This window comes from Chenopodium quinoa, unplaced genomic scaffold (genome assembly GCF_001683475.1).
Source record: "Chenopodium quinoa cultivar QQ74 unplaced genomic scaffold, ASM168347v1, whole genome shotgun sequence".
NCBI classification, from domain to species: Eukaryota; Viridiplantae; Streptophyta; class Magnoliopsida; order Caryophyllales; family Amaranthaceae; genus Chenopodium; species Chenopodium quinoa.
Window position 1 is genome coordinate 1,589,297 of NW_018744137.1, and position 21,535 is coordinate 1,610,831.

At 35.7% G+C, this 21,535-nt stretch overlaps 3 protein-coding genes and 1 pseudogene across 3 annotated transcripts; 3 read left to right on the forward strand and 1 right to left on the reverse strand.

Annotated features, from left to right (window-relative positions):
* The first annotated feature begins 6,769 nt into the window (after positions 1-6,769).
* LOC110693059 lies at positions 6,770-9,099 on the forward strand (annotated as a pseudogene).
* A 2,595-nt stretch (positions 9,100-11,694) lies between these two features.
* LOC110693060 (1-aminocyclopropane-1-carboxylate oxidase homolog 1-like) lies at positions 11,695-14,213 on the forward strand. The gene is made up of 3 exons (XM_021870185.1): positions 11,695-12,639; positions 12,931-13,252; positions 13,786-14,213. Exons 1-3 carry the CDS (start codon positions 12,110-12,112, stop codon positions 14,053-14,055), a joined length of 1,122 nt encoding a protein of 373 aa, XP_021725877.1. The 5' UTR covers positions 11,695-12,109; the 3' UTR covers positions 14,056-14,213.
* A 233-nt stretch (positions 14,214-14,446) lies between these two features.
* On the reverse strand, positions 14,447-16,751 carry LOC110693108 (zinc finger MYM-type protein 1-like). The gene is made up of 3 exons (XM_021870232.1): positions 16,321-16,751; positions 15,109-16,207; positions 14,447-15,058 (listed from the first exon to the last, which is right to left on the reverse strand). Exons 1-3 carry the CDS (start codon positions 16,749-16,751, stop codon positions 14,447-14,449), a joined length of 2,142 nt encoding a protein of 713 aa, XP_021725924.1.
* A 2,818-nt stretch (positions 16,752-19,569) lies between these two features.
* Positions 19,570-21,458, forward strand: LOC110693061 (1-aminocyclopropane-1-carboxylate oxidase homolog 1-like). The gene is made up of 3 exons (XM_021870186.1): positions 19,570-20,372; positions 20,498-20,819; positions 20,925-21,458. The coding sequence occupies exons 1-3, from the start codon at positions 19,843-19,845 to the stop codon at positions 21,246-21,248; spliced, it is 1,176 nt and encodes a 391-aa protein (XP_021725878.1). The 5' UTR covers positions 19,570-19,842; the 3' UTR covers positions 21,249-21,458.
* The last annotated feature ends 77 nt before the right edge of the window (positions 21,459-21,535 follow it).

A 21,535-nucleotide genomic window follows, 5' to 3' on the forward strand; every position in this document is an offset into this window, starting at 1 on the left:
CCGCTGAACAGCTGGATGTAGTGGGAAGCGCAGCCCAGCCTTGATGGCCGCCTCGTAGCAGCCAAAGCAGGCGCCATCATAACTGGTACCAGCCGGCCAGACGACTGTGTCTTCTGGATCCGGCACGAACACTAAAAAGTCGGGGCCTATTGTGTGGTTTGCGATAAAGCTCTCCACTTTCTCTTGCATGGCTGTGATCCGGCCCCGAGGTACCGTGCAGTAGTAGGGGGTATTTTGCTCTCGGTGAGAGGCGGATGGCTCCGCCCAATCGTCCCCCTTCTCAACTGCGTGAGAAAGCCTCGCCTCTTGTAGGCGACTGTTTTTCTCTTCTGTGTCCAGAGAAGCATGGCCAGAAGAGCTAGACTCGGAATCGTCCTCTGACGAGTCCGAAGAGGACGACTCCTCCCCTCTCCCGGAGGGGCCCGCCTCCTCTCCTTTAAAAGGAGCAGGAGAGAATGTAGAATTGTCAACTGTAAAATGGGAAGGGGTCACTTTGACTCCTCCCTCAGAACTGTCGGCTTTCAAGCCGCTTTGTTTCACTTCCACATCTGGCGCCTGGTCAGATGTTTCGCTAATCGGCACCCTGTGGGAGGAGCCGTCTGAGTTTGAGATCCTGGCAGTCTTTTTTGTTCTGGCCATCATGCTCTGCATAGACACAGATACAGTCGGACTTTGTATAAAGGGCAAATATGGGTCCAGAGAAGGGCAGGCGGCACTCCTAGTCCTAGATTCAGCCGTCCCCGGTGACCGGCTGATCACTAACCTAGGTCGTGTCGTGTGCTTCCGTGGTGCCATTTCAAAAAAGAATAAAGAGAAAATTAAGAGTAAGAGAACCGACGGTTACCTGAACGAGTGACGATTGATGAAGTTCTGAAAATCCTTTGCAGTCGGCTTGTCAGAGCAGGCGGTAGGCAGAAAGGGTCCAAAATGTCAGAGCAAGTTCAGGGGTTCGAATGTTCTCTCACAAAGTTCTCAAGTGTGAAAATGACCGAAGTCAACACTCCTTTATATAGGCGAAGTGAGAAGGCGAAGGGTCACTTCCAGAATTCAAAATTTTGGCGGGAGAATATCTCGGCCTCTCGCCGAGTGACACCTGTAGCAGGCCGTCACCTGTTACAGGGCGATACCTGTCACAGGTAACACGTGACCAGTCACGTGCCACCTGTGAGGGGCAAATGATTAGGGGATTTTTCCCCACCAATCACCATCTGACAAGTGGACCAATCAGGTTCCGCCATGTGTCCGTCACATGGGCCAATAGGAGCCTGCCACGTGTCAAGCAATGATCCGTCCACTATGGACCAATTACGACACGACACGTGTCCTTCCCATGACACCTGGGATAACCGGTCACCTAGGCCCAACTTCCGAGGGAAGCCCAATCAGCCCAAGGTTAACCTAAACCTAGATTGACACGTTTCCCGAGGTTATAAATACCTCCCTTAATCCTCATTAAGAGAAAAAACACGCTAAAAACGCAGATTACACACATTAAACACTCTCACCTAGAGAGACCCAATCACTTTAATTTCTGCATTAATTACTCCTTAATCAAGTACTAACTTGACCGTCGGAGGCGGATCTCCAATCATCCGGAGCATCCGTTTGTTTTGCAGGTACAGGCGTCCGGTTCCAGTCTCGGAATTGTAACTCTCCCGCAGGACATCAGAAAACCCCGAAACACTAATCATAATTACAAAACTAGGGTGTGTTTAGCAAAATATAGCTGTGAAGGTAGCTGTGTTAGTTGTGTAGGTAGCCGCACATAAGCTGTTAGTTGTGAAGATAGATAATTTAGGTACGAGTGTTTGGTAAATTAGTATAACGTTGCTGTTATATATAAGCATCAATATTTTGAAATAGTTCTTACTCAAACGCTAGCGCCGAACATGCCCTTAGTGTTTCAAAATTACATTTACTAGATACTACATACAATTAGCATTAATTTCTTCCGTTATTTTTTAATCGCAATGTTTAAAATTTTACACTATTCATGATCTATTGATCTTCTTTTACATGATTTATAAATTAAGATAAATACAATTATATGGGTCTTGTTAAAATAATTGTATCGGTATAAACTTTTAAAATGTCAAATTTATATAATAAATAAGATGTTAATGGTTTGTTATGTACATTGACGACAAACTAATAAGCTACTTTATTTATACTCGTAATATATAAAAAAGTTAGGATTATATTTGCGATCAATCCCCACTAGAGACAATTCGGGTTTGAAATCGATCTGAATACCTACCCTTACACTCATACCTAAGCCGCCGGCTAATGGACGTCGCATTATTGCTGCGCCTGCTAATGCGAATTAGATTGACCTACAAAATATACGAGACTCCAAATATATGTGGTACTTGTCAATATTAAAGAATGAAGATTGAGAATGAATGGACTATTTTCGTTCATTTATTTGATGAATTTTGGCTTTATGTGATGATATTAATCACATTTAACTTAAGTAAATTCATCATATACGACCAACTATGAAATTTAGCTTGCTACTTGCTATTAGTCAGCAATGGCTACCTTGCTACTAGCTAGCTAGACGTACTATCGGAATTAATTGAGTTGGCTGAATCTTTTGTCATGGACTCATCGTACTTGCATTGTACATTATTGTGTAGGTAGGTAGGATTGTGCACCGGTCTATTTTTGCACACCCCTAATTGCATGTACATCTAACTTACGATCTTCATCTATTTTTGCACACCCCTAATTACGTGTACATCTAACTTACCATCTTCAACTAAATCAAGTTGATTGTCAATATTAATGTAAAATCGCCTGTTTTGGTTGACATATTTGTTTTTAATTTTAGGGTTCATTCAACATTTTTTTTTTGAATAGAGGGTTCATTCAACATCTTTTCGGATGTCTAATCATATTGCCATTATTTTTGGATCAAATATACCCGTTTTGTGCTCATCTCTATTATACTTTATTTTTTTTATTTTTTTCTGAACGGGAAGAATAATATCATTAAATAAAAGCCATACGGCATCTACAATAATAAGGATGTGTAAACCACATATTTAGAAAATATCATAACTTTTACAATCAAAATCATAACTAATTTGCATATTTGGCATAGCTCATACTCCACCACTTTAAGCTTGACGCGAGCAATGATTTTCGATGTCTTTGCATCTTTTCAAGTTGAGACCTCCGCAATCTGCGCTGATGTTTTGATCGACCGGTTGATAACAAATCCCAGACCCATAGGAATCCAAATCACCTTCCCAATTATTATAAGAACCCTAAAAATAAAATTCTCATTTTTTCAAGTAGTTCGGAGTACTTATTTAGTGATGTACATATGTGCTCGTGTTATCGGTTATGCCCCTAAAATTGATTATTTTTTACCATTAAAAGATGTGTTAATTATCTATTTTGTGTTTCATATGAGTATAGACTATAGATGTCTTACATCGGTTACACTATATATCTGTCTTATTATGACAGTAAAAATCCAAGTAAATTTATTGTGAGCCGATTTCATAAACTAAAACAACTTAATAAGTATAAATGAATCGACAAAGTATAATTTTGTTTTCATCGTTTTATTAACTTATAAGAACAACTCCAATCGCAAGCTAATTTGACAATTAGCTTGTCATGCCACATAATCTTTTAAGCTAATTATCATTTTAGCTACTTTTTGCTCTAATGGCTAGCTATTAGCTTAGTAGTAGTTGTTGGATAGAAAATACATGGAAAAAGCTTAATTGGTGCAATGAACATTTTTATTTTGGCAAGTTTAATTCCCAAGCAAATTAACTTGGCCAAGCTAATTGATTTTTATAGCTCCAATGGTCAATCTAGTAGCTAGGAAATTAATAAAATTACAAGCAAGTCTCTAGCTACAACCATTAGAGTTGCTCTAAAAGGCTATTTGTTTTCGGGAGGGGGCTTGCTTGAACGGTTTAAGTGATATAATTTAATTTCCTATACAATTTTAAGTAGATAATTCACTATGTATAAGAAAATAATTATTTGTAGTTTATTTGTTTTTTTAAAAATTATAAAAGTTAATAATATGAATATGGAAATTAAAATAAATCTGATGAGATTTCACGTGATGATATATATTTTTAAATATATTTTTAAATAAAAAAATAAAATGTGGTCGAAAAGCTTACTACGAATGAGTATTACAAATATTAAAGGTCAGCCACTAGTTGGAGCTTACTACGAATAAAGTTATAAAATTCAATTATGAATTGAAATAATCACCCCTATAACTAATTGACAGTTACCTTTTAGCTAAATAAAGTATAATAGGAGTAAACCTTCGGCCGCCCCTTTTTCTCTCTTCTCTCTCCTCTCTTTTCTAGGGTTTTAATTTTCTTGGTCGTTTAGGCCGGAAATAGAAGAAATTAGACTATTTCCGACCCTTTTTCTTTAATTCAATTTAGTTTTTTGTTTTGTTTTACATTTTGGTTTATTTGTTTTGTTTTGTTCTCTCCATCTGTGAGAGTCTGTCCCAATTTTCTGGGTTTTTCCCAATTTTCTGGGATTTTGATTCTCATCTATGGATGAGAATTTTATTTTTAGGGTTCTTATAATAATTGGGAAGGTGATTTGGATTCCTATGGGTCTGGGATTTGTCATCAACCGGTCGATCAAAACATCAGCGCAGATTGCGGAGGTCTCAACTTGAAAAGATGCAAAGACATCGAAAATCATTGCTCGCGTCAAGCTTAAAGTGGTGGAGTATGAGCTATGCCAAATATGCAAATTAGTTATGATTTTGATTGTAAAAGTTATGATATTTTCTAAATATGTGGTTTACACATCCTTATTATTGTAGATGCCGTATGGCTTTTATTTAATGATATTATTCTTCCCGTTCAGAAAAAAATAAAAAAAATAAAGTATAATAGAGATGAGCACAAAACGGGTATATTTGATCCAAAAATAATGGCAATATGATTAGACATCCGAAAAGATGTTGAATGAACCCTCTATTCAAAAAAAAAAAATGTTGAATGAACCCTAAAATTAAAAACAAATATGTCAACCAAAACAGGCGATTTTACATTAATATTGACAATCAACTTGATTTAGTTGAAGATGGTAAGTTAGATGTACACGTAATTAGGGGTGTGCAAAAATAGATGAAGATCGTAAGTTAGATGTACATGCAATTAGGGGTGTGCAATTAGCATTTTTTCAATGTAGACCTTTATAATTTGATTATAATTGTATAATATAATTGTTTGGATATAAGAATCAGTGAAAAAAACTAAAGCCTTTTGAATCTTGATCATCACCTTGTCAACTATTAACAACCAATTTAAATGAATTCATAACCAAAAAATATAATGCATTGAAATAAGAAAATACATGACCCTAACACTTAAACAAAATTGTTGGAAATCGAATTATTATCGACCAAAATAGTCAATAATATAAAAATTTCTCTAGAAGAAGAATATAGAGCCAGAGTTGCGGCCTTATACCGTTAATATACATATTTTCTTATCAAGATTGAAAAATGCAATTTCTAGAATTTAATTACATAATTGGTTGAAATTCAATACAGTAAAATAATTTTAATTTCAATGTTCAGCAAATTCGGCTAGACTTAGAAGGTAGCCAATCAACATTGACTGAAATCTCAAAATGAAGTTCATTCATCCCCTAAATTTCAGAGTAGATACGACATAGATAGACATGAAGATAAGGAAAATGCATCTTACTTAAATTAAACCGGAACTTTGCATAGGTCAATCCAATTTGGATTAGCGAGCAAGATCCCTTAGAAGTGGCCAAGGTTTGATCCCCTAACCATAATATGGATTTCAAACATTCATGATCTGGATGTGAATGAGTCGAATTACTTATCCCTCGATCTATTCGTGAACTATCTCTCCAGGGATTGTGAAAGAGGGTCTACTAGAAATATTCTTGTTATTGCTTCGACTCATATTCCTCAAAAAGTGGATCCCGCTCTAATCGCTCCGAATCAATTAAATACATGCATTAAGATACGAAGGCTTCGTATTCCACAACAACGAAAGCACTTTTTCACTCTTTCATATACTAGAGGATTTCACTTGGAAAAGAACATGTTCCATATTAATGGACAAAGGTCCACCCCTGTATGTATATAACAATGACATACCATTTAATTTGGTGATCGATGGGATATGAAGTAAAACTAATTAGGCTACCTATATTTAATTCATTTGATATGATTTGATTGGGTTTGATCTAATTATATTAATTGACTAAACTTTGACATTATTTGTGTACCAAATCTTATGAAAAAAATATTATTATCTAATGATGTATACCTTCTGAATATAAAAGAAAATTATAAAATTTTAAAGTTACATGACTAAAAATGTGTTGTGATGAGTAAACACATATAATAAAAATAAGAATTGCATGCTTTAATTTGATGATCTAATTAATCATTATATTTCTAACAAAAATAGTTACTTCGTATTTGCTTAAATAACTAAACTATTTATAACCTTATTACCAGAGGCGGGCTACAAATATTAACATTGGAAATGGTCTAATACAATTTTATTAAATTGGGCCCTAAAATCATTTTTTTGTAAGGAAAAATATTTAATTTAAATTTTATGAAAAATGGGGCCCTCTAATAGTAGTTTCACCTAGGAGCCTTGTATGATCGACTGTCCTGCACATAGTTAGAACCACCCTTGCTTAATTAATGTATCGTTGAATATAGACCTGCTAGTATTGAATAATTATAATCATGAAAAAATGCTAGTGACTAATCTTTATAATTATGTAGTATATACTAGTCTACAAGGAAGACCATTGAATACTAATCTAATATTTTTATTATGTCTACACTTAGCTTGCTATAAATTGAGGAGGCGCAAGAAAGACTCAACTCACTACACTTGCTCATATTTCCTAGTTTGTGGCAAAAGTTACATAGAAAAATACTACCAAAATACTATCAAGAATAACCAAAAAAAAAAAAAAAACCAAGAAAAAATAATGAGCCTAACACAAGCCACAACCACAACAATGAACGACCAATACGACCGAAAGAGTGAGCTAAAATCCTTTGATGAGGCTAGGTTAGGTGTTAAGGGACTCATTGACTCGGGTTTGTCCAAGGTCCCACGTATGTTCGTTAACAACCTAGACCACAATCGCCCTGATATTGAGCCCAACAACTCCGATTACACCATTCCTACGATCAACCTTGAAGGGATTGAACATGATCCCGAAAAGCTTAAGAAGGTGATCGTCCTGATCGAAGAGATCGAGAATGCTTGTGTGAATTAAGGATTTTTCCAAGTGGTTAACCACGGTATCCCTCAAGATGTCGTCGATGGTGTTGTTGATAGCGTACGTAGGTTCCATGAGGAAGACCCTGAGGTCAAGAAACAATACTATACTCGTGAATATGCTGGTAAAAAATGTGTTTATTTTTCTAACTATTACTTGTACACTGGACCCGTTACTAATTGGAGGATACCATAACAATCGTTACAACCCCTGAACCTCCTAAACCCGAGGAATTGCCTCTTGTGTGCAGGTATATTGTGTATATATTATCGATTTATGTAGTTTTACATAGATATCTTTTTCTAATTAATAATATCAGTGTAACATACTCTCTTTAAAAGAAAAACAGACGTGATGATGTTATAAAATGACACGTATTATGTTATAATGTAAGTACTTGTGTTACAGGGACATAGTATTGGAGTATAATAAGCAAGTGACGAAGTTGTCCCACACTTTGTTTGAACTAATCTCGAGGGCGCTAGGGCTAAACCCTAATCACTTGAACGACATGGATTGTGCCCAAGACGTGATGTTGTTGGGACACTACTATCCACCGTGCCCTGAGCCTGATGTAGCCATTGGGTTCGGCAAACATGCTGATAATGATGTGCTAACCATCCTCGTACAAGACCAAGTTGGTGGTCTTCAAGTTTGGCACCAAGATCAGCTAGTTGATGTTCCTCATGTTCCTGGTGCACTTGTCATCAATACGGGAGATCTTCTTCAGGTAACTTGCACTTTCACAACATTTTACAATGATACATCGCATTACTAACCTATGGATTTTACAATGATACGTCATTATTATAGTGCTTATTGAGACAAATCTAACAAGATTTCTTAGATTTCACGTGAATATATTTTTTTACTTACATATAATTTACAAAAGATGGTCAAAGAAAGGGTAAATAGTGTAAAAGTCGAAGCAGGTCAAGTAAAAAAGAATGAAGGATGTTTTTTCCCGACTATAAAAATGTGTGTTGAACTGACTAATGACCTACATTGTTTGGTAGAATTAATAATGTTCTTGAATGTCAAAATAAAGGATGGAAAATTTACGGAGTATATCAAATTGAGTATTATTCATTGATGTTATCTAACTTGTCTATATGTAGTTGATTACGAATGACAAGATCAAGAGCGTGTACCATAGAGTGAAGGCAAAAACAGTGGGTCCAAGGGTTTCAGTGGCAGCATTTTTCAAGCCACATCCTTCGAACACAAGAATTTACGGTCCAATTAAAGAGTTACTATCCGAAGAAAATCCACCTATTTACCGGGAGATCACAACTCAGGAGTATCTTGGCCATTACTTCAACAAAGGTCAAGATGGAAGCCCTGCCCTTGACTTTTTCAAGATATAATGATCAATCTCAAGTCTTTTTCTTATAGAATGCTAAAATAATAAGCCTTTCCCTACTTTGATACATGCTACTTAAGTTTTTATGTTAGTAACAAGTAAAAAATAATTGGCCTTACTAGATTGAATAGAAGAATAATTTACAATGAGTCAGATGTACGTTATTAGAGATATGAGATATTTTCATATATATATTTCGAATATCTCATATTTCTAATGGGCAGAGATTATTTGCTTAGGTCAAAATAAGAAAGAATAATATACTTTCGTGCGTCATATACCTTTATGTTCCATATAAATGTGTGTTAATGTGTGTTATGTGCATGGCAATAAAGTACAATTTCTCTCCTAATCTATAGGAGTATTTTATAGTAGTGCTCAAATTAAGGTTGTATAAATGTATACTTTATATACAATAATAAATAAAAGTTGTTAGTTGAGGGCAGTACAAATGGTTGTGATTAGAGCTGTCAAAAACCGACCCGAACTGGTGAATCCGAACCGTTTTGAGCTGTTCCAAAAAGGAACCGTACCGTTAAGAACCTGTTATTTTAAAACCGTAAACCGACCCAACCCGATTTTTTAAAACCTGAAACTGAAACGATCCGAATGTTTGAGAGCCGTTAATGAACCGTGCCCGATATCAAGCCGAACTGATACAACCCGAAACCGAGAACAACCCAAACCGTTTATTCATTACTTTTAGTAAATTGTCCAAATATTATTTGCAACTTGCATTTAGGAAATTACACGTGTACCCTTCAACTAGTACATGAAAAGACGCATGTACCCTTCCATTGATACTTGAAAAGACAGTTACACTCCAAATAAACAAAATTTGTTTATTTGGGGAATTAACCGGGTACAACTCGAAATTTTTATGATTTTGGAAACACGTATTAAAACATAAATATTTCAATCTAGCTTTATACAAATTATACTTGATCAAAAGTAAACATTGAAACATATAAAGCATTATTGATCTAGTATATATTGTGTTCAAAGTTCTTAAATTTTGACTATACAAGGGAAATTCTCAACGGTGACTCCCAACTTCTGCTATGCACCAATGGTGACCTCCTTACTTTTTTATTATACAAAATGACCTTAGTAAAAATTTTATCCCACTCATAACCTTATTTCCTTAAATATTAACTATAGTTAGATTTATATTTTTTTTAAAAAAATCTAAAAAATTAACCCCCAACCCACCACCTATCCATCAATTAACTCCCTTCCGGCAACACTACCCAGGTTCCTCAGCTCCGATCGTCGATGACGCTACCCAGGGTCCCTGACTTCCGGTGACCCTGCACCAACGTACTCCACCTTGACCACCGCCAAGCCCCAGATTCACAAATCCCCGCCCACAACCCTCCCTCTCCTCCTTCTCACCGTCACCACCACTAGATCGCCGAACTCAGAACCCCTACCAACCCCAGACCGCCGAGCCCAAACCACGACCAACCCCAGACCACTAAACCACCGATCTTTCTCTCTTTCTTCTCCGCCCTCTCCTCCACCCTCTTTTGATCTCTTTATCTTCTTTGATCTCCGCCTAGAATCGTAACCTTAAAACCTAAACCCATTACGCCTCCTCCTGACCTCGACCAAAACCTACCCACAGCGAGGCGACGAGATGGCGAGAATCAAAGGTCAGAGGAGAGAAAGTTATGAGGTTAGGGTTTGGGTCAGGCATGGGAAATGATGGAGGGATAGTTCGGCGGTTTGGATGGGAGGTCGGCATTTCAGATGAGGGGGTTGGTGGCGGTTGGGTTGGTGTTTTTTTTTTTCAAAGCTAACTATAGTTAGTTTTTTTTAATTAATTAACTCTCATTAAAGTCATAAGTGAGATAATTTTTTTTAATTGAGGTCATTTTGTATAATACTACCTCCGTTTTTATTTAGTTGACACGTTTTGACTTTAGCACTATTCACACACCTCCCTTTGACCGTGTTTTTTGCTTATACGTAATGAAAAATATAGTCATGTGAGATCTTGTTAGATTCGTCACATTATATACTTTCAAAATATCAAATTTTCATAATTTTTGCTTATTGATAATTAAAGATATTAATGATTGAATAAGTACATTGGCGAACGTGACTAAAAAAAAACGTGTCAACTTAAAAAAAAACGGATGAAGTATAAAAAAGAGGAGGTCACCGTTGGTGATAGCAAAGCTAAGGGGTTACCGTTGAAAATTCCCCAAAATACAATACGGCAAACAAATGGGGAGGAACTCGTAAAAAACACAAACAATTGGGGATGAAGAATAGTAAAAATAAAACAAACAGATAAGGTCCAATTACTGGGGCAGCTCGGGCTTTAGGTGTAAGAGAGGCCCGTTATTAGGCCCATGATTAGGGCCTACCTGGGATTTTTAGGCCCAAATCTTAAAAGTCATTGTTAGGGTCTAAAACGCTGGCGCAAAGCTTGGATAAAAATGCAAATATTGAGGTCAGCCCAACCTAAGAAAATTTGTCCAAATCTAAGCTTTTTAAAAATCCTTTTTGAGAAGAAAATTGTAGAATAACTGTAGCTTTATTTAAGGCTAGTGTTAAATATTTTTAGGCAGTGTTAAGGTCTTGTTTCTTTGAGCTTCTGGACTTAACAAAATAGATTTCAACATATCAGATTGAGTCTGTAGAGCAAAGCAGATTACAATAGAACGGAGCAGTTTTAAAGAATAGGGATTACTCTATCATTGTCCTAATCGATTCATGAATCCCTCTTGTTATGTCTCTATCCCTCTACCCTACTGTTAAAATGTGCATCCTCTCTCCATGTTGTAATTAAAAGGGAAGGATAAACTAAATTACCAAGCTTATAAGTTATAACCAACTACTTATGTAATCACTAGGTAAAGAATTACAATTTCGGAGAGTGTCTTGTGAGATTCAAGATCATCCTTCCCAAACATCACTATTGTTTGTTTGTTTATATAAATACAAATATGTAATCGTATTTGTTGCACGTTATTAAAGATTTCAAGTCTTCCATGGTTAAAATCCTTAATACGTGGTACATAGATCTCCACATATATATTCTAGGGTCCCAAAATACTTGATCTTTCACAAAAGTTAGCTCCAAATTTGTTTTTATTTATTTATTATTATTATTTTTTTTAGTTTTTTGTGAATATTTTTTTTAATTATATCTACGTAGTAGAAGATAACATTTCAATTAATGCCAAAATTGGTAAAGTCGGGATTATATATGTGATCAATTTGGCTAATGAACATATAGATTGTACACTATCGACTTTTGTAAAACTAGGTAGCAAATTTGCGAACCCATACCCATTTCGCGTAATAAAATTAAAGTGTACTACATACCAATTACCAAGTAACATTACCCATACACAACAATAATTCTCATTCAATATTCGACTCGTAAAGTCGTACTAGTTTATCTTTGAAAGGTGTAGAGTACACAATTAAGCAAGCATGGACGTATGCACCAACGGCTCCCAACTCGACTACGATCGCGTAAAAGAGCTGCAAGCCTTTGATGCTACGAAGGCAGGGGTGAAAGGGCTGGTTGATTTAGGTACAAAAGCAATTCCTAGGATATTCATTCGACCGCCAGAGGAGCTCGTACAAGAGCTTAGCACACCTTGTGTTAAGCTCGAGGTTCCAGTGATAAATTTTGAAGGGATTGATCGTAGTAAGGATCGTTACAACGAGGTTGTCGAACAAGTCTTAGATGCATCAGAAAATTGGGGATTTTTTCAAGTTGTAAATCATGGGATTTCTTCGGAAGTGTTGGATAAGATGTTGCAGGGGATTCGGAGTTTCTTTGAGCAGGATGATGAGGTAAAGAAGAATTTTTATAGCCGTGACATGACAAAACAAGTTAAGTATATGTCTAATTATGATCTTTATAATTCTCGGGCTGCGAATTGGAGGGATACTTTGGCAGTTGACACTTATAAAATTGATTATCTCGATCCCAATGAGTTACCTGAAATATGCAGGTATGTATATTGTCTGAAATTAGTAGTCACGTTAATAGTTTAATTTGAATTAATCAATCTTGCTAACGAGCGTCCCGGGGCATTAGATGAGGATAAATTATATTGGTTGAAATGGTATTAAGTTAGGAATTCATGACAAAATCACGCGTCGTTCGGTGTAATTAATGTTAATTTTACTCTAATATTTGCACTTTAATTCTCTTATCTAACGCCCCGGGGACGCTCATTAGCTTTTGCCTTATTATAATGTGATTATATTTGAATTCTATGTGTCCATTGGTTGATTTGTAGGGATGCGATGTTGGACTATTTTAACCAAGTACTGAAGCTAAGTGATGTTCTACTAGAGTTACTATCTATGGGTCTTGGACTCGAACCTAATTATTTGAAAGAAACCGAATGTACCAAGGGATGGGCTTCAATAAACCACTACTACCCTGCTTGTCCTGCTCCAAAATTGACCTTAGGAACATGCAAACACACTGATCCTGCATTCCTCACTATACTATTGCAAGACCAAATTGGTGGCCTCCAAGTCCTTCACAAAAATCAATGGGTCGACGTTCAGCCAATTCCGGGAGCCCTTGTTATAAATATCGGTGATATCCTTCAGGTATTTTAATTATATCAAACTCATTCATAGGCCATGTTCTCTTCACCTTAAAAAAATAATATTAAGTAAAAATAATTTCACTTCAGTAAAAATAAGTTCAGTTCAGTAAAATTAATTTTAGTTCAGTAAAAATAATTTCAGTTCAGTAAAATTCAGTTTTCTTAAAGAAGAATTATAATAGAAAATCAGTAAAAATAATTTCAGTTTAGTAAAAATAATTTAAGTTCAGTAAAATTAAGTTTAGTTCAGTAAAAATAAGTTCAGTTCAGTAAAAATAATTTCAGTTCAGCAAAATTAAGGTGAATCAAACAGGGCCATACTTATGTCTGTAAATAATTGGCTACATTTAATTCACGTACTAGCTAGTAAGGGCATATGAAGGAAAATAAATGCAATTTAGGTACTAAATGATGAAAGTAGCCTTTAATTCTAGACCGGTCTAAAATGGAAATGTTACATGTTATCTAGAAATTGGAAGTAGCGTTGAATTTTTTTTTTTTTTTCTTTTCTTGATAAGTTATGCTATGATGCAGATTATTTCCAACGACAAATTAAAAAGTGTTAATCATAGAGTGACTGCTAATCAAGTTGGTCCAAGAATTTCATCAGCATTCTTTCTTAAAGGTATTTCATCATCCTCAAAGTTGTACGGACCAATTAAAGAGTTGTTATCGGAAAAAAAAAATCCAGCTATTTATAGAGAGTTCACTCTCGATGCATTTTATGCACATTTCTTCTCACGGCCCCTCGATGATGCTGGATTTGAGTACTTAAAAATACAAAATCATGGAGATGGCATGTAGAAAGAAAATTCGAGGTTGATGACTTGAGGTGATGGAGCAGGGGCGTCACTGGATTTGGGATCCAAATGTGTGCTATTTCTAGGTGTTTTTTTGACGTCTATTTGTTTATCTTACGGAGTATTCCCTCTGTTTCTTAATACAATACCTCTTTCTCTTTATTATGTGAGTAATAAATGTTTAAAAGAGGCATTGTATTCAGTGGCGGATCCAGGATTTTCAATTCGGGGGGACAAAATGCTTAACTTACAAATAGCTTAACAAAAAATAAAAACAAAAAAAAAACTCAAACACACAAATTAGTTAATACTTAATATTAAAATTTCAAAATAAAAAACATACTTAGTCATACAATTCAAATGATGAAAAAAATTACATAAACATTACATTAAAATTACACTTTCATCCTTCGAGTCTTCATATTTTGGAAGCGATCAACAATTTTTTCATCGGAAACTCTTAGGAAGACATCCTTCTCAATAAAAGTGACCAAACAATCATTCATAAGTTGATCACCCATGCTATTTCGCAACTTATTTTTGACACATGTCATTGCGGAAAAGACTCTTTCAACACTTGTCGTGGCAACCGGAAGAATCAACATCAACTTGATAAGCAAATGAATAAGAGGAAAAGTCTTATGCTTATTAGTTTTAACAAGCATCATAGAAAGAGAGTTAAGGTCATTTAAACCTTGAAATCTATCATCATTTAGCATATTCTCCATGAATATATCAAGTTGACATTCAAGAGCCATCAAATCAAAGCTTGAAAATTCTTCGGGATAAAAAGAGGCAAGTTTAAGTACCTTATCTTTATCAAAGGATGAGAAGTTATCTTTAGGACTTAAACAAGCCATACATATTAGTATCTCCATATTCCTCTCATTAAATCGATCATCAAGTTCTTGAAGATGCAAATCAATCACTCTTACAAAAATTCCAACCCGAAAATGATGTTCATTTGTTGCTTCTTCAACAAAACGTCTTGAAGTTATCTTTGTTATCTTTAGGACTTAAACAAGCCATACATATTAGTAGCACAAAATGAAGTTACCTTGTTTAAGAGACTATCCCATCCTTGCTCCCTCATTTTTTGCAACACCAATTTTGTGTAAGTGACAAGTTCCATGGCATTTACAATATCTTGCTCCTTTCTTTGCAAAGCAACACACAAATCATTAGTGTAACCAAAAATAGTCAACATCAAGTGAGCAATAAAAACAAAGTCAAATGACTCTAACTGTCCTAAAACAATTTGAGCTTTGAACTTATCTTCCGATACACCATGCTTCCCAATGTGTACAAGTACCTTAACAATTGTAGGAAATAAGAGGATGATGTTTGAAATAGACTTGTAATAAGAACTCCAACGAGTATCCCCGGGCCTTTTCAAACCAAGTTCTTGATTTAAACCCGATCCACTCACAATATCCCCTACATCCAATGCTCGAGCAACTTCTTCAGCTTGATCTTGTCGAATCATTTCTCTTCTCTTGCAAGAAACTCCAACCACATTCAATAAATTTGCAAGTATCTCAAAAAGCCAACCACAACTATCATTCTTTTTAGCAACGGCAACTAGTGTTAATTGAAGTTGATGAGCAAAACAATGTACGTAGTAGGCACTTGGAGTATCATTCATAATCAAAGTCTTAAGACCATTTATTTCACCTTTCATGTTGCTAGCTCCATCGTACCCTTGCCCCCTTATCATAGATGGACTCAATGAATGTTCAACAAGTAAAGACATGATTGCATCTTTAAGAGTTAAAGCGGTAGTATTACCAACATGAACAATGCCTAAAAATCGCTCCATTACCTTTCCACTATCTCTATTAACAAAGCGCAAAACAAGAGCTAGTTGTTCTTTTTGGGACACATCACTTGACTCATCGGCTAATATGGCAAAGTAATCATCACCAACTTCTTCTATTATGCACCTAGTTGTTTCTTTGGCACAACAATTAATAATGTCCTTTTGAATAGAAGGGGAAATCATTTGACAATTTTTAGGTGCTTTTTCAAGAGTATGTTGTCTTACTTCCTCAACCTTTTCTCCTAACCATTTCAAAAGCTCAAGGAAATTACCCCTATTATATGACTCCCCGCTTTCATCATGTCCACGAAATGCCAAACCTTGCCCCAAAAGAAACCTTAAACAAGTTAAAGATGCATTCAAGCGGATAAAATATTCACTTTTAATCACCTCACTTGCATTTTCAAACACATTCAAGATTGATTTTTTTTTTCCATCTCTTAAATTCACATATTTCTCATAAGCAAGATTATGAGCACTGTTAATTCCACCAACATGCTTCTCAAATCTTTCCGGTTTATTCCATGCCCTAAACCTCCATCAACAAATGCATCACCCCCCGAATAACTATCAACTTCATTCTTGAACAAGTAACATACAAAACAAAATGCAGCATCTTTTTCAATACTATACTCAAGCCAATCCCATTTCTTGAACCAATGAACACTAAAGCGACGTAAACCAGACACTTGTCTTTGAGGAAAGTCATGAGTTTTTGGTTGGCAAGGTTTTTTAAGAATATAACCCCTCCTAACTGCATTTCGTTCATTTGCGGGGTAATCCATTATGTTTATTCTTTTTCCCGGATCATGAGGAAGAAGTTCAACATCGTATACCAAATTTTCCTCCAATGGTACATTACAAGTACTTGAACCACCCATTTCCATATCATCTTCTTGACTTTGAGGGGGCTTAATGAAGGGGAGTTATTTGACTCATTTTCATGGAGTTTCTTTCTTTTAGACAAGAATTGTCGAAGATCGGGTTGTTTTCTAGGAGCCTTGGATTTGTTTGAATTAGGTGAATCATTTGACATTTCCTAATTACATTAAAAAATATATATCAATTATTCAATTTCGGAATTTCCACAATTCACATCATTGCATAAATGCATACTATAAAACCTAACATTAAAATTGCAATTAAAATTAAAATTCAACAAATATTGCAATTAAAATTAAAATAATTCAACAAAAATCTGGAAATTAGGGTTAACAATTGGTGAATTGGGGATTTCAAATTAACAAATTGGGAATTTCGAAATTCGAATTAGGGTTAGCAACTTAGCAAGACATACCATAAGTTTAGCAGCGACTCAGCGAGTGGTGAGGAACCCAGGGGCCAAGGCGGACAGCCGGACAGGCGGTGGTCGGTGGAGCAGCGAGCCAGTGACGCCTGACGCACTCACGCACGCACCTGCAGCGAAGACTGAAGATGGAGCACAGCCCGACAGCCGCACAGGAGCAGCGACGCACCACGCACGCACTAAGCCTCGACGGTCGCCGGTTGGTGGAATGGTGGAGCAGCGACGCAGTGGACTAGTGGAGTAGTGGTAATGGCGAATTGGAGTGAAGATTGAAATGGAGCAGCTGTGCGATTTGTTTTGCTTTTTTTTTTTTTTTTTTTAATTTTTTTTTTTTAAATTGGGGGGACAGCTGTCCCCCCATGTCACTTAATTGGGTCCGCCCCTGATTGTATTAAGGGACGGGGGGAGTATTAGTTATGTACCATAGGTTACCATTTGTAACATGTTGTTTTATTTTGGAGTAAAGGACATATTGATTTAAAAGTTGGCTTTTAATGCAAATTGAAATTGAAATTATAAATGTCAAATATAAATGTATGTGAAATAAATTGGCTGTAAGTAGAAAATAAGCATTCTATTAGTTTTTAATTGTGTCTTGTCATAAGATGCCTTGATCAACTTAATGGGTTCGAGCTTCTTTAGAATTTAGTGGTTGTGCATTATTAACATCTAGAAGGTTAAATTCAATCATTTTCTTCTTGTGATTACTTGCATATGTTCCTTATCAAAATATAAACCAATAATTGAGATATTCAGTGGGTGCATAAAATGACAACTTCACAGATTGTAATGTTTATTTTTTTTTTTTTTTTGAAGTTGAACATAAGCTTTATTTATCACTCACGGTGAGCCACATACAGTATGCGTCTTTTTCAAATAGCTATATATAAATGGTCTTGCTTGCTTCGTCACTAATTAAACTTTTTTTTTCAATATTATCGGTTAACTTTGGCAGCACATGCGATATATTACTCTTTTAAATTACGTATATACAAACTATTATTTTAGAATATTATGTGAGGAAGACATATTAGATGTAGAAATATAATTTACAGACAGAGAGAGTATCAAACAGGAATACAGGATTAGTAATTGTTACTCATGTCTTGTAAGTGGTTGTACCGTCCTTTGCTTTATTAATTTCTAGAAGGTTAAATTCAATTATTTATTTCTTGTAATTACTTGCATTAGTCCCCTAAAATCTTTATCAAATATAATTGAGATTTTATTTCAGTGAGTGCATAAAATGACAACTTAATAGATTATACAAATAATATTTAGGGAAAATTGTCCGGAATAATCCCAACTTTGCTCCATTCGCTCGAAATAATCCCAACTTTTGATTATTTTTTAATAATCTCAAATTTATACTTCATTTGCTCAAAATGGTCCCAAGTGACCGGTGACCGGTGACCTATAAAACAGGTAAATATTTTTTTGCTTAGTTATAAACTACACATGTCACTACGAGATTGGTAAAAAAAAAAGAATTATTATTAATATTAGTATTATTATTAACTTATTAATCAAAATTAAAATTAAGAAAAAGCCGCCACCACCCCTGCGCGTGCCGCCCCAGACCCTCTTCTCCGGCTAGCGCCACCCCCTCCCCTCCCTTCCCTTTTCCGACACCGGACCCAGCAACCACCGTAGTCGCCACCCCTACCTTCCCTTCCCCTTTAAAATCTGATATCTTATGGTTAATCTATCAACACCAAGATTGTAAGCGTCATCGTATCTAATGGGTCTGGTGGGATCTTGTTCACTCTTCACCATTTTTTCTAGATTACTGCCTTAAAGAAATCATGATATTGATTATGAATTTCAGATTGATGATTTTGATCTCCTTACCTTCGAACTTCATCTTCCAAAACATAAAGTTTTTTTTATTTTTAAAACAATTTTTTTAGGTTGTTTAAGGTGAAGGGGGACGGTGGTCAGGGCGGCGTCGACGCCGGCGCCAGGAGAGGGTGACTGGGTGGCGGCCGACATGTGGGAGGCATGGTGGTGGGCTGGGTGTGTGTGATAGTGTGGGTTGCTGGGTTGAAGGCTGGTGGTTAATTTTTCAGTTTTTATTTTTTCTTTTTTATTTATTTTTTTTATATTTCAACCAATCGTAGGATGATATGTGTCCGTTAACTTATAATAACAAGTTGAATGACCGGTTGGGACTGATTTGGACGGATGGAATACAAAGTTGAGATTATTAAAAAATAATTGAAAGTTGAGATTATTTTTGATAATTTTTCCTAATATTTATTTCTACATCAACACTTATTATTTTTCTGAGGTTCAACTTACGGTGAGCCACAGAAATTCGGTGCGTCTTTTTCAATAATTAGTTGTATGGTCTTGTTTGCTCCATCATTAATTAAATATCTTCTGCACATGCGACATATTACTACTACTCCGTCGGTACCAAATTAATCAATCAAGTACCTCTATAAAACGTTATTTTAGAGTATTCGGAAAAAGTCTTAAGTTTAACTCAAATGATTTTTTTATAACTAGACCTTGTACATATGTTATCGACTCACAATCATTCTTAAGGGCTCTTTTATCAAATCATGTCGTATCCTTAACGTTAATCACTAAGGGATCATATACTGAACTAAGTGGTGCTAAATTATTGTTCTAGTCTATAGCTAAATTTGAGGACATTTAGCATGGACGGGTACACCAATGGCTCCCAATTCGACTATGATCGCGCTAGAGAGGTGAAGGCTTTCGATGATACGAAGACAGGGGTGAAGGGGCTAGTAGATTCAGGTTTAAAAACTCTTCCTAACATATTCATTCGACCAACTCACGAGCTCTTAGAAGATCTCAAAACTCCGTGTGTGAAACTCCAAGTACCGGTGATAAATTTAGAAGAAATTCATAACAAAGATCGGTATGCTGAGATCGTCAAAGAAGTCCTTAATGCATCAGAAAATTGGGGATTTTTTCAAGTGATAAATCACGGGATCCCTTCAGAATTGTTGTATAAGATGGTACAAGGGGTTCGAATGTTTCATGAACAAGATGCCGAGGTAAAGAAGAAAATGTACACCCGTGACAGGACCAAACAAGTTTTATATCAATCCAATTTCGACCTATATACTTCAAAGACTGCGAATTGGAGGGACACTTTAACAGTTGACACATCAAAAAGTTCTGGTCATCTTGATCCCAAAGAGTTACCAGAAATATGCAGGTATATTTGTTGATCACTGCCATTTTTCGTGCCTATACAATATACATTAGAATATGATCATAAATAATGCTAAGCTATCTTTTACTAGTCTAATTATATAAGTGTTTCCGTTTGATAATTTTCAGGGATGTGTTGTTGGAATACTACAACCAAGTACTTAAGCTAAGTGATATTCTTCTAGAGTTGCTATCCATGTCTCTTGGACTCGAACCAAATCATCTTAAAAAAATGGAATGTAACAAAGGGTGGACCGCCGTAAACCTATATTACCCTGCTTGCCCTGCTCCTGAATTGACTCAAGGGATAAGCAAACACTCTGATTCCTCATTTCTCACTATACTTCTACAAGATCAAATCGGCGGTCTCCAAATTCTACATAATAATCAATGGGTGGATGTTCAGCCTATACCCGGCGCCCTTGTTGTTAACATTGGAGATCTTCTTCAGGTTTCTTAATTTTGTTCATCCTGTTTTTGGTTCTTATCAGATAAGCTGAGTACTACTGTCTGATCTAGTTTACTGTTTTTTAATCTGTTTTATTTTACTATGCAGATGATTTCCAACGACAAGTTCAAGAGTGTGTACCACCGCGTATCAGCTAATCATATCGGACCAAGAATTTCAGTTGCATTTTTTCTACACGGCCCACGTTCATCACCAAAGTTGTACGGACCAATTCAAGAGCTGCTGTCTGATGAAAATTCAGCGGTTTATAGACAGTTCACTCTTAGTGAATTTCTCATATATTTCTTCTCTCGACCCCTTGATGAACCAGGACTCGAATACTTCAAGCTACATAATCATAAGTTGGAGAGTAGTAATAACACTACAATCTCATCAACATCCTTGACTAAGTCATGTTCATTTTCATTCTGATCATCAAAATCTGGCTGCTGTATGATTTTGATGTCATTATTTGTTGTTTCCTGTCTCAATTTTTAGGCGATTATTGTACATTTTGTGTTCACTAATCTGCTATCCCTTATACTTTGTTATTCCATTCTAGTGTATACCAATTTCATATGATTCTAAGCAGTGCATACTCAGTATGCTCTTAAAAGTTCAGCTATTTCACCCGTTTCAAAATAATTGCAACATCTATTATTTTACGGTAGTTGTTTTTCTCTTTCACTAACTTTACATAATTAAATTTTCATTGTTTG